Source organism: Glossina fuscipes, unplaced genomic scaffold (genome assembly GCF_014805625.2).
Source record: "Glossina fuscipes isolate IAEA_lab_2018 unplaced genomic scaffold, Yale_Gfus_2 1, whole genome shotgun sequence".
NCBI lineage: Eukaryota > Metazoa > Arthropoda > Insecta > Diptera > Glossinidae > Glossina > Glossina fuscipes.
In genome coordinates this window covers 48,084,142-48,102,414 of record NW_023998415.1, presented here as the reverse complement: position 1 = coordinate 48,102,414, position 18,273 = coordinate 48,084,142, and the positions used below count along the sequence as shown (strand labels likewise).

General features: G+C 33.1%; 1 protein-coding gene across 1 annotated transcript; it reads left to right on the top strand.

Moving 5' to 3' along the window:
• The first annotated feature begins 2,748 nt into the window (after positions 1-2,748).
• On the top strand, positions 2,749-17,051 carry LOC119644981. The gene is made up of 8 exons (XM_038044724.1): positions 2,749-2,942; positions 4,657-4,886; positions 6,738-6,796; positions 9,029-9,152; positions 10,618-10,798; positions 11,437-11,623; positions 13,473-14,552; positions 16,757-17,051. The coding sequence occupies exons 1-8, from the start codon at positions 2,749-2,751 to the stop codon at positions 16,916-16,918; spliced, it is 2,217 nt and encodes a 738-aa protein (XP_037900652.1). The 3' UTR covers positions 16,919-17,051.
• The last annotated feature ends 1,222 nt before the right edge of the window (positions 17,052-18,273 follow it).

The window sequence follows — 18,273 nt, the reverse complement described above, 5'->3', positions numbered from 1 at the left end:
AAATTTCTTATTAAAAAAAGCTTAGCGTATTTAAGTTTATGGCGGCGTAAAGCAAAATATTTCTTATATTAGCCAATACATATAAACATGGACGGAACAACAAAAATAAGAAATAAATATGTAACATTATTAGTTTTTTTTTTTTTTCATTTTCAATATGCTCAATCACACACATATATATGTTCATACGTCCCATTTAGACATGCAACGCGTAAATAAATATATCGATACACACATATATGTATATACATAAATATATACATTCAAAGACATACATACCATGCATTCTTCATCCATAAATATTATTAATAATAATAATAATAATAATAATAATAATAATAATAATAAAAATAAAATAAAAGTAAAAAAATTATGTACACCGAACGATATATACATTATTAATAAATATGTCATCATCACATATATGTATATCTAGAATAATGCAACATTTTGTTTGTGTATTTAAAGTTATGTTGTAAGTTTTTTATTATAAATATTTGTATTTTGTAGTGTTCAGTGTTTTATATGAGAAACGAAAAATACATAAAATAATAACGATAATACTTATACATACATATATATAAATATACATACACACATCTCATTTAATAAAAAATATATACATAAAGCGGCTTTCTAATAAATATTGAATATTTGATACGTATTTATTTCTTATAAGGCGTTTCATTCAAACAAGCCGCAGCCATGCCTTTGCCATTTCATTTGCAATTTTTAACTCGAGTTTTGTTGCAGGATGTCACTTCCCGTCAACGTAAATAAAGGAAAACTACGGCCGATGTGAAGACTGTGTGCAAATCTTTCCGCCATGAAAATCCTTAAATGAATGCAACCAATGATATATAAACCGATTTGGGATAGTGTTGAAAAGCATACATTTTTAATGCTCATCAACAGCTGATGGAGATATATAGTAATTTTGTCAATCGATTTGTAATGATCTTGGTTGCAATTAAGCTGGAAGTTATTTTAGGCATATTTCGCTGCTTCCTCGCTTCTTAGGAAAGTCAAAGTAAAGATACATTTTTTAAGATAGCTTACAAACATCTACACAATAGGCACTAAATGCAAATTTTTCATATATATTATATCTCTAGTAAACTATATATACTTCAGTTCCGCACCTATATTGAAAAGATTTTTATACGGTTCCCGCTCTCTCTTACTATATTTCTATCTCTCTCTCTCTCTCTCTCTCTCTCTCTCTCTCTGTCTATCTGATAAATGCTCATAGAGATATTGTGATTTGAAAATTTCAGTTTATTAGTTGCGTTCGTTTTTGCTGACAGATCGGCAGATCGACTCCACTTTCCAACTCCCCTGGTAAAGGTTCCATAAGAGATATGATATAGACGCATCTGATATGTAAAATGGATTTTGGTTGAGTAAACGCGCTCTCTTTTCATTTATTTGACTATGTCATGGTGGTTAATAGGCTTGTGCTTAAGAGGCTTGTTGCTTAGGCAAATAAAGTTCCTACACATAAGAAATCAAAAATAATAATTAAGGACATTATATAAGGCGGAAAGACTTTGAAAGTTTTTAGATACACACAATAGTACACAGATTATTAATTATTATTACTTTTAACACTGAGGCAATAGCGACGTAAAATCTACGGGTATAGAGATTTTGTTTTAAAAATTAAACTGACCAGTGACTAGAAAGAAGTTGAAGCATAACAATGCAGTAAGTATAGCAATGGAAAAAGAAATTATAATAAGGATTTGCTTCGTAATGGTTTTGGCCGATCCAGATCGTGGGAAGATCGCATCCTTGGTATCGAGTAGTGTTGCAGCCGAATGCTCTATAGATCCGTAGAAAGGCAAAAAATTTTGCTGAGCCCCGTTATCACTCATGCACTTATTATAACACGTCCTTACATAAATGAGTGCCCTATAAGTTCTTTTCCCTGTCACGCTATGTATGACCTCGAGCCGCGTATGTCTGTAAACATGAAGGTTTCTCTATTGTTCTTTTATGGCATCGTTTGCATTCGTCTCACGTTTCGTTGGTGAAAAAGTCGCTTTTTAAATCTTTTTCTATGCCGTTCAATATGGGTAGCCAAAAAAAGCATCTGCGACCTGTTATGCTTCATTGCTTCAAAAAAGGCTAGTAGAGGAAAGGACACTGGAAACGAGATTTGCATAGTTTATGTGATAGTGATGTTACGACTACTAGGACCGTCTGCAATTGATTTAAGATGTTTAGAGCTGGCAATTTTGATTTGAAAGATGAAGATCCCAGCTGGTCGGCCGCTGGAACGACGGATATGAAATTGAGTTGGATTGGCGCTACAATAATTGCAAAATTAATGGAATATTTTATACTGATGTCCTGCTAGCGTACATTATATAAATGTACAAAATTTAATTTAAGTAGTTGTTATATCCAATTGATGTAGATGTTGGATCCAAATATACTAAAAGCAGGTTTTGGGACATCCTTACGCGTTGCAAACAATCAAATTATATGCATAACGTGATTGGTGGTACATTGGTGTGATACGTGATTGAATTAATGATTGCATGATAATAAATAAATTGATTATATTTATAGAATATCGAATGAGTGTTAAACACGAATGCTATTTTTCTGCGCAATCATTTATACTTTGACCTATTTCTCGTCTCGAATTGAATTCAGTTTAAATCCGTTGGTGTCGGTTGATTCAACGGTTTTATAGAAACGATAAATTACATATTGAAATATATTTCAAATATTTAACGGATGTCTAACAATTTATTTTTTTTAAGTTTAGCTGATATATTTTCAGTATATCCGCAAATATTTAAAGAGATAATATCAAATAAGCAAAAGCTGTGTAAAGTCTATCTACCTAGCGATGCAGATTGGCAAGAAAAGATGTACTATATGCTTTTAGAAATTCAGAAGAAAGTCAACGATGCGTTGGATAGTGGCAAGTAAGTGCACATACATATAAGTGGATGCAGGGGTAGATTCAAGGACACATTTTCTCTGAACTATGTATGCATGAAATGGATTTTTGATTATTTTTGTCTATCTCGTCGAAATCAGCCGCTATAGGGTATTTTTTGATAAATTTACGGAAAAAGTTTTAGTCCACCTATATCAGATACAGAACGACTTTATTCGTCAAGATCAATATGTTTTTTTTTTGCAGTAATTCTGTCAACTTTTTTTTTTTTTTCATAAAAAAATATTTTTATTTTTTTTTATTAAACAAATCACTTTTCGCGAATATATCCAATAAGTTAATAATATTGAAATGATATTTTTCCGCTATTGCTTTGGCTGTATTAAGGTATTTGATAAGTAAAATATCTTTTACAACCCAAAAAAAAAACTAATTTCGTAAATTTCTTTGATCGATTCTGATCCACTTAGGTCTTGTGTCAAACTAAATAAATGTTATCAATCAATTTTGTGAATGATGATAAACTTAAATATTCCCCCATTGTTCCGAAAGGTCTTTTAAATTTCTTACTCGAGATAATTGTAACTTAGGCCACTTCAGGTAGAGGTCGCATTAAATGTTTACGGTGATGGACTGAGGATACACTAAATTTTGCTGATATCGAGCGGTTCAAAATTATTTCCTCATTTCATTTAAGTTTATCTCTCTGTATATTTTCATTCGAGGAATGTACAAAATAATAGGTCATTGCAGCGTTTCTTTGGCGAGCTATATTTTTTATAAAAATTGACGATATTTTGTAATCTTGAGCAGAAACTTAAAAAAATTTTTTGTTTAGAAAAGGTAATTGCCTTCAGTTTACGCTTCACTGTGGGCTTGTGTTCTAAACAATTTGGTCCATTTTCAAGACTAAGTTGCATTTGAAGTCGATATCTTAATATAGGAGAGTGTCAATAACACAGACAGACAGATATGACTTAATCAGAATTTGATGCTGATCAAGAATATATATACTTCAGAGGGTCGCTGAAGTTTCCTTTTGGCTGCTGCAAACATTGTGACAAAATGAGTATATCCCCCATTATTCTTAAATGGTGGGTATAAAAATTTGTCATTTTCAAAATGTCCCGACAAAAATTGCTGTGTAAAAGTATCCTCGCTTATTCAATTGGTGTAAGAAATTTGGATCGAATGGAGCTAATTAGTGAACTTCCTCCCACCTAACAGCGAAACCAAACTGAATTTCCATTATTTCATGATAAAAATGGATCCATAAGAGTAATTTCACAAAATAACATTACGTATGATACAAACGTGGGCCGCATACGTCTCCTTTCTTAGAATCCATACTGTCAGAATAATGGTATTAGTCGAGGTGATGCAGGGCATTAAATGATTGGCTTTAATCGACTATAATATATTTTTACTTGTTTTTAATCAGAATTGATGACTTATCTTGTCTATAAATTTCTCAGCTCAAATTTTTGCTCGCACAATGTCTCTGCGTGTTTATCGAGAGCATCATGAGCTTGAAAGCCTCCAGCGTCCTCTATTATTTTTCACTTGTATTACCCGGTTTTATTGCTTCTAAACTTTTTTTTTTTACCAAAACCTGAATCAATATTCAATCTTCATCTATGACCCTCTTTTGTTGTTGTTTTTTCATTTAAATGTATTTGTTTTTCTAGGAATTTTGAAGAAATTATGAAATTAAAAGAAAAACCGATCTTTGACTCAAGCCATGTACAAAGTTTTTCACCGACGTCATCGCCAAGTGATTATCATTTAGAAAATAATGAGAAATGTTCGAATTTGAAAGGAAAGTGCATTAACCGCACAAATGTACACTGGACTTTGGAAAACATATGCCAAGCGGCGCAATTACTCAAACAGCCCCCTGAAGACGTGGCATTTGTGAATGAACATGAAATGAGACGAGTATATTCATTAATTTACGACGTCTTCAGATGTAAGTATATGCATGGAACAAAGGAATTCTTACTTTCTACTTCTCTGCACGTCTCAAATTGCCGCATCAGCAATTCAGCAATTCAGCAATTTATATAATGACTGACTAAAAAACATCAAATGCATAATCCTCTATTGGACTATTGCCTATTCTTAGGGATTTAGGTATTTTTCTCCATTTGCTTTCTATTATATATTGTATTTATCATTTACTTATAATGTTGGAACATTTCCGTTTTTTAAAATGGTGTTAGAGTTATGTTATGTGTAAACCAAAACTTGAAAGAATTTCATTTTAAAAATATCGCATGTTCCCGGTTGGACAGATGTCTCTAGGAGTTTAATGTGAAGGCTTAACCCTACGCTGCCCGGAGGCACACGAAGTATGAAAACGCACATTCATCGCCCTAAGGATGATAAGTCCCCGAGTTTCAGTGGAGATACGTAAATGGGCGTATGCGTCCCTCTGGTGAGGGCGAGACCTACGTAAAAATTCTGTCTTCTTTTGGGTCAGACGCCAGATTCATATGCAAGTCTACATCGAGCCGAGGCCAACGACAGTCACCACGAAATTTCCGCAAATGGGCCGTACCCGCTGTCACACAGAAGTCGGAAGATTGCTGCTCGGGATCCTGACATCCGTTATATCAAATTTAGAAACAGAAAACAAAGTGATGAATGAAGAAATAGTAAAAGGCTCCAGTCAGGCTTTGCGTTAGGTCCCATACAAGCTGAAACTCCGTATGAGATTGAATATGAAGAAAAATCTGCAGAAATACAGAGCCAGTCGATACAATGCCCATGGACATTGTATTTTCACTGGATGCGGAGGCCTATCCTAACCTCTTTCGTTTAATAAGGGATACGGTGCCCTTAGCGGGATGTGTGAGCAAAGCTCAAACCGAATTCAAACCATCACAATGTCATACTACATCGAGAAGTAGTCTCTGGTAAGATCCGATACGGCTCATCTGCCGATTGCCCAACTTCGCTGAAAATTGCTCTAAACGATTTAAATGGATTTCGCTTTGCTAAAATTGAAATGCGATTGTCGGAAGCAGGAGAAAGTTTTTTAATTGCTCTACGCCTCTCAACTCCTTTTTTTGAGAGTTTAAAGCACTCATTGACCAAGTGATACGGTAATAAATTTATACGTTTTCCCATGATTTCGAAGCTGATGACCTAACAAGCCTCCTTCTTGGTTACGACGATGTGCTCGATCTATCTAATATTATTATGAAAGTTAATTCATTCTCAAGAAATACGATTTATCTTTACAACCCACTTTTATAGCAAAGTATTACACAACACTTTACATTTTCCAATTTTAAAAAGGGCGCACCAATTTCTCTCCAGCTGAAAATGCTGCTAACGCAACATAAAAGTCCTCAACTTTTTATTGCAAAAACGAGCTTGCGTGGAATCCCGTGTATATGTTTATAAGTGTTGTTAGTAAACGTTACCGATCTGAAGCTAATATATTTTCTAAATATTGCTTTACGTTAAAAAAAGGGAGCATTTTTGTTATTTCAAGACTTGAATATTATATAGTACCCACGAAACGATTGTGGTTACACTACGATAATACCAGGGAATTCATCTTTTGATCAAATCTATTAAGTAAGCTCCAGCAGCTCAAATATTGCCGCGGTCTGAAGTAATTCGTATTAAGTTCAAACAATGATGACTTATCCGTGGTTCGTGTCTAAGGTTAGAATGCAACACTGAAATGAATTATCGCATTTGATGGTACATTTATTATTCTAAGGTATATATGGAGATGTAGGTTTCTTTGAAAATTTGAATTACAATTTTTTATAGTGATCATTAATTGGAATTTTGGTTCTTACAGATAAAGTTGTGCTTACAAACGCTTTGAAGGATATAGATTTTTATAAACACTATCCAAAGGTAAATAAACTATTAATTTAAGTTCGCTTTAGGATAACTACCTCTTGATTACTATATAATAGATCATATAAAAAGTCTTTGCGGTTTTTTCACGGGGTGGCGTTGATGCCTATATATCAGACAGCATTCATCTGATTGACATTCCAGATTACATTTTTTGTGCAAATCGTTTTCTAATTCTTTGGTCGTGGAAAATAGTGTATTGATGTTAATATGCCGCATATAACTCTTCTGCTTGTTTTTTAATCTAAAAAAAAATATTTCTTTAAAACAAACTTTTTTCGTTATATTATTTGTCCAACTTATAACGGCACCATATAAAATATATAATATATGTATGGTTAATAGTATGTTAGTTAGTATGAATTGTATGTCAACAATTTGTGCTTAACTAGATTTTAATTTTACTGCGCCTCTTGCATTTACATAACAATTTACACGTTTGCCTTCACTTTTAATATGCATTCGTGTAAAATTGTTGAAGAAACTAATGTTTTTTTTTTTTTTTCATTTTTAACTTTAAACGCAATTATGTAAACTCGCAACAAAGTAAAATATCTTAATTTGATTTAAGTATCAGATATTTAGCTAATTTTTGTCAACTAGAGAAAAGTTGGTTTGTTGATGGATAGTAGATAATCTTTTAAAAGCCACTTTTCCTTCGATGATTGGTATATTCATTTTGTCAAAACGTTTGCAACGACCAGCAGAAAGATCCAAAGATCTCACAAAATATACAAATATATATGTTTATATATATATACTTCAGAAGGTGAATCGATGTTACCCAAAGTTAGCAAAATTAATTTTCTTCTCCAACCAAGTTCGTTGCAAAGTATGCAAACTTATGGTCTGACGCCATTCAGTTTTCATTTATCAGAATTATTATAGGAGATTTGATCAAAAGAATAGACCTATATGGTTTAAATTTTACAGAGTTGATTTCCATCTCAAATTATTATTATAAAGAAATCCTAATCCCGAAATATCAATAAACAAATCTGTATAGATCTTAAGCGGACAGACGGACAAATAAGCTTAATTTCCAATAAGTTGGAAATAAATTGGATTTAAAATCTTATCGCTAATTGTCGAAGTATTAGTAAACTGATACGGGACAATATATAGACCGAATATGTATCAAATTTTCTCAAAATATTTTCATGAGATCGAGAATTATACATGGGAATGTAAGAAAATTGTTGGTATTTAAAATTGTTAGTATATATTATACTCTACACTTGTGCATTTCGGCATTCTGAATTGCTATGAAAGCTTTGAGTCGGGTAGGGCAATTTTCAAAACGCCCTCTCATATAACGAAAACTAACATTTATATGACAAAAAGGTATAATTTTCAAAGGTGCATGATAACAATTATATCATAATAGTAACTTAAAATAAAAAATTTAAGTGTACCAAATTTGGACCATCTCAGTCTTGTTTTTTTGGATCCTATCCTAATAAAGGATTTCGCAGAAATTTATCCTTCGTAGAGCAGAAAAGTCAAAGTGTTAATATGTAATAATAAAAATTGACTCATAACAGTACTTTCATGCAATAATGAGCTCTACAAAATTTGGACCATCTACGCCTATTTTTGGATCCTGTCCTTATATAGGTTACCCAACGCAACCTATTGTAGTGTCGGTGTTGCCCGACAATGAGAGTTTTTGTCGGCAGATCACAACTACGATTTTAATCCTGAATTTCTAATTGATCAAGGAGTGGCTGTCCTGAATTCCACCTATTATTTATTTGCATTTTTGCGATTGCGGTAAATTGAGAGGAAAAGTCGATCAAAGTGACGCCTTTTTGGAGAAATAGTCGATGATTTTGCCATTAAGTCTTTGTCTGGATGTTTCTTACTTATATATATATATATATATATATATATATATATGTATTACATATCATTATACTTTGTAACACAAATGGGATAGGTACGCACATACACTGTAATACGGTGCATCTTGATTCTCTCTCTCTCTCTTCTTGAAGCCCCAAGAAATGCAGTATAAACTTTGCAGGAGAATCGGGCAGCACGTTTTGAACTTGCCAGTTGCATATTCGTCATTATATGTCCTTTAGTATAGTCCCATAGAAAAGAAATTTTTTTAAATGGGGACTTTTCTGACCCACTTGAAGTTTGAAAAGTAGTTTCATTTTTGCTTACTAAGCAAATTATCGGTTACGAAATATTAAAATTTTTTAATATTTTTTTTTTTTCCAGTACATTAAAGATGAGTACATAGTATGGTTAATGCTGTATGAATTAAATCAAAGATCGTTTCAAAACAGAAGTGCAGACGAGTCACAACATCAAGACGAATTGTATAAAGCAGTGCAGGTAGCAGGTAAAATATTTATATATATTTAAGAAAATCTATTGAAAAGCGTTTTTATTAATTTTTTTTTTCATATTCATTAAGTAGATAATATTATTAGGTCGAGTCACAAATAATTTCCGTTTTTTTATCACACATATATTTTGTTTTCATTAACAATAACAAAATTATGTTAATTTATTATGTATGGATCTTCTCCCACCTTCCTGGCAGTTCATCCATTTCTTTCTTGCGGTTCGTTTGGACTGGAAGGAATTTTCAACGGCTGAGAGACTTTGTCTTCAGAATTGAAGCTTTTCCCATTCCAAGAGTTTTGTCTTCCTTGCTGTAAGCGGTCGCGCATTATTATGCAGTTTCCTTTACACTGCGTGTACCTGCTGGACGTATCTATCCGCAGTAACCGTTAAATTTGATTTCAAGAGCTTGTAATGAATTATGCCTCACCAATCCCACCGTACACACACTAAAATCTTTTTGTCGTGGATGCTTGTTTATGGATCCAGTAAGTGTGGTTGAATCTTATCAAGCGAATGTCTTTCACCGACGATATTGCCATAAAAGTTTGTCGTCGAAGTCGGAAAGGCGTCCGCCCTTTTAAGGTCATATCTCCAGAACAGAATTTTACAAACCAATTTCTAACTGCCCGATCAGTCCTTTACTGCATATGCTGCATATGTTGTCACTTGTCCTCTTAACGCTATTCCCTTGTCCACATTCCCAAAACGTCACATGTTGAATATGCACTTTTTGACTCTCCATTTCAGAGGTAAAGAAAAGCAGTTGAATGTAAGATGCACCACATAAAACAGTTGACAGAAGACTAACTGAATCGCCATCCATATGGTGAACACAAAAACTCGTTTGTTTCGGTGGCTTGCAGTGGGTAAATACGGACAACAGATTCTACTTAGCTGTATTGATTGAAATTGCTTATCACTCGACCTAATATTATTAGTCTCAGTATAAATTCTTCTTCTGTCATAGTCATTTTTATTGAGAAGGATGCTAACACACACACACACACACACGAATTAACCCAAAGGCGAATTTAGGACTCTATTATTAGAAGCTATTTATGTATTAATTATTTATATTATTATTATTATTATTATTATTATTATTATGTTAATTTTATGTTTATTTCATGTAACTTATAAGCTTTAAGACGGTATTTTCGAAAACTATAGGAAAAAAATGGATAAAATTGGATCATCAAATAAGATATTTGCAGATGTACTTATAAATAATGTTTGTATGCTTATATACTTACATATATATGTAAATAAGTACATCTGCACGTATATATATATATATATATATATATATATAAAGGTAAAATTTAGCTATATGCTAGGTATCTATGAATTGAAAGTCGTAAGCGTGATCTCGGGAAAGCGCTTCGAAGGTTTAGATGCAATATGTCACTTAACCCGCGAAATTTATTCATTAAATTTGTTTTTTTTTTATTTTCCAGATGTAGCCGAATGCATATGGAAATTTCGAACAAAACTTGCTGCCTCAATTTCAAGAATGCGTATTGAATACTGCGCTTTAAGGCTATCTGATCTTTTACCGATACATTTGCAAAATGATAAAGTGGCTAAAGCCATTTTAAATCCATTGGTCACCGGTTGGATTAATCCCTTCATAGTAAAGTAATTAATGAAATTATATTTCAATTCATCCAATTTTGAGAAAATATTTTCGCAAAATGATACGAGGTTTTTAATTACATCTTACACAACTTGTAGCACGGGCGAGGTAAAGCTTTTGCGACTGCACGTAATACCTTGAAAGGTTTAAGATGGAGCACCCTCTTATTGTACCGATTAATTTGGAATCATTTTAACTATCGATTTAAGGATGTTTGTTCGTCTGTTCGACTGTCTATTTATGCATGCAATTTTAAAGACATTTCAATAAAATTTGATTTGTCTTGAATCCAAATGCAAAAAAAATTCATTTTCTGAAATCTGAACCATCTCATATGACGTTTTAGTCGCACTCTTGCATAGACTAAGAATTGTATTAGGCGAAGTTGTGCAGGTTATTGAAGAGTCATAAAAGTGCCAACACATCAACATCAATCGGTTACCTTAGAATCATTTTTGGTCTACTATTAAGAAAAAATTATAAAAATGAGATCGCAAATGAGATTTAAAGCTAATAAATATTTACTAACTTGACTACGTAAGGGAAGCCTTTAGATTAGACTTGTGAGCTTAAACAACCACTAAAATTAAGAGAAAATCTAGTATTTTGCGAATATCTGTCAACGCTCTCTTCATTCTAGGGATAAACAGTCCGCCGAGCAGCTGTTCAATGACTATGGATTTAAGATTGCTGCAAATGGAAGCACATTAACAAACGCACATTTTGCTTGGGATACGGTTTGTCCATTGTTTATATCATGCGTCCCTCAAGACCGAAATGAATTCACAAAATCGGGTCTTGTCATCGGAAACTATTTCATATTACAGGTAAGTACGGTAAACGATATGAGACAAACACTTTCACTTAATAATCATTGTTAGACTGGTCAAAAAGCCCTTAAAAATCTTGCAATACCCTCAGAAAGTAGGTGTCTTAATGTTAAGCTTAACCTAGCTCAGCTAAACTTTGGAATATAAGAAGAGAAGAAAATGCATAAAAGAAGAATTTAAAAAATATACTTTCTGCAATATGTCTGTAATATGTCCGTCCTTTAGGAAATATGTATGGGCGTTCGTTAAGAGTATGTCCATTCTTCCGAGAAGCATCTAGCTTTAATATTCCTATTTTGCTATAGTTATATATCGTACACCACTTCGCATAATACAGTTATTCAAAGTAAGTGATCGAAGTAGTGGTCCGAGCCAAAACACATCAGTGTACCAAATTTGTGCATCAAAATTGTACTAATTATGAATATAATTTGATCAAAATTAATTATTACTTAATCTCGCCTAGTCAATGAGCGGGCACGGTAGGTACTGTAAAGCGATTTGCAAGTACCCCAGCAATAATTTCAATCCGACAGATACCGATAAATGCATTCAGATGTTTGTTTAACGCTAAATGCTTAGTTTCTTCATTTAAATGAAAGCTTATATATATAATTCTTAAAAGTAAAAAAGAATAACAATAAAAACAACAAATATACCGTTGGATAGATAACAATGTTGTGTATTTTAGGGCATAAGTAAATGCAAACAATAAATGCGGAAAGAAAAGTGTAAATCAGCATAATTAGCGACAGTTATTTTGCAATTCCAAATTTTGCTTTTATTATTGTAACGACCTAGATAATGCAACTTGTAAATTATGCGGGCAGGTATTTTTTGTATAGCGGAAAAAGTTATTTACATACATTTTGAAATAAAAAAATATCTCTAAAAATCATCTTCATATATTAAAACTAAGACTTTTCTGCTCTTCAACGGTTCAATTTTCGTGAAAATACTTACTATAGATTAGGATCAAAAAAACAGGCCGAGATGGTCCAAATTTGGTACATTTAAATTTTTTATATTAAATTGCCACTTTGATATATATAATTATCATCATGAAGCATTGAAACTTATATATAGGGGACAGTTAGAAAATTACCACAGCCGATTCACAATTTTCATTTCAATTTCGAATGCCGAAATGCTACTATTTAGCCACTTTTGCTGAGGCATTTTAAAAATTGCAATTTTTTCCATATAACAACTTTGCAGAATAGGACGTTATATGTCGACAGACGTTAGACAGACAGACGGACAGCTCAGATCAATTCAATTTATGATTCTGAATCGATCGGTACAACAAAAGGTGGGTCTATGTTAAGCCCTTCTGCGTGTTATATACGTCCGCACTAACTTAATATATTCTGTACCACAAGTGGTGTAGGGTATGAAAAACCAAGATTATGCAGAGCGCTCATATAAGCAAATTTCCGGGGAAGCTGTGTTATATAACAAAAACATTCAAGATTAAAGGCATCACCATTGACAAAATGGCGTTGGGAACGTCATTAGGACGTAAGCAAATCGAAGCATTAAGAATTTATTATTGTCACAATTTCTTGCTTCATTTTTAGCGGTTTCAACATCGAAAAGAATTCCAACGCAGAAACAATTCAAGGGTATTTCGCCAGAAATTATTCGCCTTCTTTGGTCAAAATCCCCGGGAAAGCCACTAGACTAGACTTAGACGTGCGTGACGGACAAGTTCAAATAATTGCTTTAAAAATTCATATCGTCATAGGAGAGCAAATCTTAATTCGACTTTAAATCATAAATCCGTTTTTTTAAATTTCTTTTAGATCTGAATAATTAAAGGTGTTCTCTTCTTTCGTTGTTTCAGGATCGCGCCTTTGCACTGGGCCCTGCAGTAATGTCAAGACTTTTGGATTATTTTGATATGTCTGGCGATATACTTCAAACTCATATCGATTCGCCACGATCGGCAGCTTACTTAGCCGCATTATTTTATTCGGTTAATCGTGTAAACAACTATTATGTTTATGGTGCTGGTGAAAATCTCCAGCAATATCGAGATTACATGAAATTACTTGAAATAAATAATATTCGATTGTTTGGCGAATCGTTCAGTTCATTATCATTGGACTCGAATCGATTTCGAACAGTGGTTGGAATTTTTGCAAATCCTCCCAATTCATTTAGTGCGATATCAGATCCAATCGATTTAATTTGTTCCCGCGGAGGCGATTTGAATATGTTGGAAATATTAACTGAGGCTACAATTAGTGATGACGGCAAGCATCGCGTCTCTCTCATACTTCATGAACAATTATCGACATTGCATTTGGCCATGTCGAGACCACAAATACAATTTCTACTCTATGAAACACATTCAGCAGTTAGTAGTGAAAATCAAGATATGGTTAATTACGCTTTAAAGACGATGAATGCAAACACTTTGGAGAAGCATAAAAATGATTTTTTGGAGAGAAGACGGCTGGAGGCTATGGAAGAGTTAGAAGCCGGAAATGTACCGTCTGCTGCAATCAAATCGAATTCGCCCAGAAAAAGAAATCCTGACTGTACGCTTGTTAGCAAAGAGTCTTTATTAGCAGAAATTCTCGCTAAGATCGAGGCTGAAGCCGAGTGCGTAGAAATTCCCGATGTAGATGAGTTCGTTTGTGTCGATATACCGAATATGTGCAAGAATCGTGACAATTGTTTAAAATCTCGTCTAACGGGTTGTTTTCTTTCCTTATTGCGTCGCAAAAACATTACGAAACTTAATGCGAAATTCCTTATTCGAATGGCAGAGAAGCGTGGCTTATTCGGAAAAGCGGAAAGTAGCAAATCTATAAAAACGAAAATTATTAAGCAGCAAGAAAGCAATGTCGAAAAGCAAATTATTAAACTCTCACCTGATCACGATGCTCCAAAGCATTCTCCTAATATCAACAATTTGGTAAGCGATTTTACGCGTATGACGACGACTTGTGGATTTCTTGTCTGCCTTTAGTTGTTTTGTTTGCGCGCTGCCACGCAAAACAAAAGCAACTTGTGGTTGGCTTCGTTTATTTGCAATTTTTGTTGTTCGCCAAAGAAACTGATATCTCATGATTAATAAACGCAAATGCGCCTAAGCAAACTTGGACAGGATTTCAATAGGTTTACATCGATTTGCAGTTTCGATTAAATGTTGAATTTTGATTTTTGAGAAAATATTTGAAAATCACCATAATAATGATTGAAAGAGTAGGAAACGATGCATTTCCACTACTTGGAATATAATTAAATGAATTATCCGTATTCAACCTTGCAGACACATAAACTATATTAAACTATGAAATACATGCCAACTGAGAAACGATCCGAAACGATGGTCCGTTTCTACGTTCGAGTTTATAATATATTTCGACAGATTTCAAAAAGAGAAAGTACCTAGTGTATGTGTGCTTTGAGATTTCGTATAATCTGCAGCACTTGTTTAGTACGGGTATATTAAGTTTGTGTAGACGTAGGTAACATTTAAGTATCCCTGTTCGTCTGATTCAATCAATGCGTTTATGTGTGCAGCTTAAACATCGCAATTATCAGGGACAAAGTGTTCAGGGCGGTGCAAAAAGCGATAAATATCATAGGGGAATAAAGAGCAAAGCAATGCACGCCATTAAAACTAAAAACTGACGAGTCACATTCGCATTCCTGGCCTGGTGTTGTCCTCATGGTATACAACACCGCTCCTCTTTGCCAATTCTGGCCGTTTCTTGTTCGAAATGCATTTTTAGTATCAAAAATACCTGAACGAGACCATAAACACTATTCGCAATTTTAGCCACTTGCGTTGCATTTTCGCCTTTATCAATGAAAAACGGTAAAAATGTAATGAATTTTCTCTTTGTTGCCATCCATTTTTAGCACCCTGCAATTCACAACTGAATCGACCAAACGAAAAGCTGCAACCACTTGTGATAGGGGGTGTACCAACTTAATACGCAGAACGCCTTAACATAGACCGACCTTTTACTATCAGATCGATTCAGAATCATAATCTGAATTGATCTAAGCATGTCTATACGTCTGATGTCTGTCCATGAAATTGTATGTTCAAGCTACCGGTCGCAATTTTTGAGATATTTCGATGAAATTTGATGCAGTAACGTATTTTGACCCAAAGAGAACCGCTGTGAAAATGGTTCGGATCGGTTTACTTTTTTTACTATTACGAAAATTAGTTGCGCTTTTGGCCCGCTTCTCCATAAGTACTCACTTGAAAAATATGCCTTTATACAGATACAGGATAAAATTTTTGGATTCTATAATAAAAATAAGGATGATGTTAGACAACGTCGTGTAAGGTATTTAATGGTCGGCCTTGCCCAATTATAATGATCGTACTTATCTCTAATATTTCTTGACAATAATAGATGAAAAATTTGATGTGGGCACAGTTAATGAATGAGGAAAATTTTGACGGGATGATCACGTTATTGCGAATCTCGTCGAATATAAAAATAATTCCAAAAAAACATGGCCCTAAACAGTAACAAGATCTAATTGTTAGTATTTTATGATGAAAATTCATCTGCAATAGTGATTCAAGACACAGACTTACAATGCACTCAATTTGGCCCATATAGAATTTTTCCGAATGCCCTCCCATATTAAGTGAACAAGTCCTTTATGTGGTAACAAGTTTGATTTGTTTTTTTGTTATGTGTTTAAAAATAGTTGTGCAGCGCGTTGAATTGTCGCCCCTCAATGCGACAGCGACGCTTCCACTAAAATCAATTTCGAAATGACGACGCTAAGCAAATGTTCAGGTCTAAAAGAAAAACTAAAATTTTTATATATATTATCGATCAGCTACCAATCTATCCTAGTAGACCTCAATCTGATATGATGCGAATGTTTCGTATCAATAATTATTAGCGAGAGCTTTATATATTTGAATGTACTCCTATACCAACAAGAATTGTATTAAGTTGATGAGGAGAACAAGAGTTAGAGAGACGAAGCTATTTACTACGTTTTAATTGCAAATATTGCTATATCGAAAATTTTTTAATATATGAGTAACAAATAAAAGTTTACTTTGAAATAGTTAAGAATCTATTATATCTGAAGACATAATTTATTTATTTATTTATTTTTTTTTTTTTCGTTCAGCTGAATCGACTTAAACAACCTACCCATGCCAGTGATATTCGATCAAATATTGGACAATTGTCGGCTTATAATCATCCAATATTATTTAATTATAAAAGACGCTATTGTCAACGCTACTTATCGACAAAACTAAAGGTAGGTAATTTTATATTTTTACCTTAATTAAATTAAGGATGAATTCATTAATACGAAGTGACGTAAAAAACAAAGCATAATTTGATGAACATTGATAAGAGAGATAGATACTCTTATCCAGACTTGGAGGAATAAATCGAATTGAACATTAGGTTATATTGCCTTTCCGGAAATGAGAAAGCTGCTGACAGCGATAGTGAATAATTTTGAGGTTGACATATCGACATTGCTCCCATTTGCACTATGTCGGTAAACTCAAAACTAAATTATTGCCAAGAATTCAACTCGGATTCATCAAAGTTTGCAATTTTCGACAAAATCCCTTTACTTGATGACTGCGCGAGTCTCTTCGATGTTCGAATGAACTAACTGAAAAGACATTCTCAACTCTCCCTTAAGGAAGGCTGCATTATATTAAAAATGTATTTGAACTAACATGCTGTCTTGCCTCAATTTCGTCTACGACTTCATTTCATTACATTAAATATTACTACAATAATAAATTTGAAGTCTGATACCATAGTTTATAAAGCCCTGTTGGCATTATATAAACTAATATTTCAGAATAACAATGAAACATTGTTTCAATTTTAAGATTCCTAGATTGAACAATACATATTTTAATCCAATTTTTTTTTTTTCCTTTTTAGAAATCAATAAATACTCCACAAAAACTTTGGTGGCGATATGCGATAAATGCCATCAGAAGTCGAAACAATAAAGATATGCTGCAAAAGAGTCGACCAGTAATATACAGAAGAACTTGCATCTCCAAAGAGCCTTATCCAATTCATATGCAATATATTTAATTGTTAAATTTAATATCAACTAGCAGTTTAAGACAAAATAAAACGCTAGATAATATCCTTTCAATGATGATAAAACTGCATTACATACCCAATCTATATAATTTACGTTAAAAAATTTTTTCAAGGTCAAAGTTTAATGATGATACACTCCGAGTTATTTCATGACAAAGCCATACGAATGATTTTTTTTTAGAAAATCTCTTTTCTGTGGGTTTAGTGGCTTCTTTTAGAATCAAATTAACATCGTTGGAACAAACCTGTACAAAGGGCCTAGTGTTTTTCAACAAAGCTATGTAAAATTGTTTGAAAATATATATAAACGACCTTATGTAGGCGGCATTGCATGCAAGTACATTCACTAAATTAAATTGTATGACATACAAGGCCAACGAAGCTATAATGCTGCCTGGCAACAGTTCCTAAAAGTAGCAAATTTTAATTTAAAAAAATTTTTTTTTTTTTTTTTTTTTAAACTAAATATAAAGTTTAAATATTAATTAATTCCTATAGCTGCAGTCAATGGAGATTTCGAAGATAATGTTAAAGGATTTCAAAATATTTTCGTAATTAACC

Excerpts from the sequence above, each read along its gene's own strand:
- LOC119644981 (XM_038044724.1), top strand. The coding sequence starts at position 2,749 with ATGTCTAACAATTTATTTTTTTTAAGTTTAGCTGATATATTTTCAGTA. Across the intron at positions 2,943-4,656 it reads GATGCGTTGGATAGTGGCAA|CCATGTACAAAGTTTTTCAC; the intron begins GTAAGTGCACAT and ends CTTTGACTCAAG. Across the intron at positions 14,553-16,756 it reads CTCCTAATATCAACAATTTG|CTGAATCGACTTAAACAACC; the intron begins GTAAGCGATTTT and ends TTTTTCGTTCAG.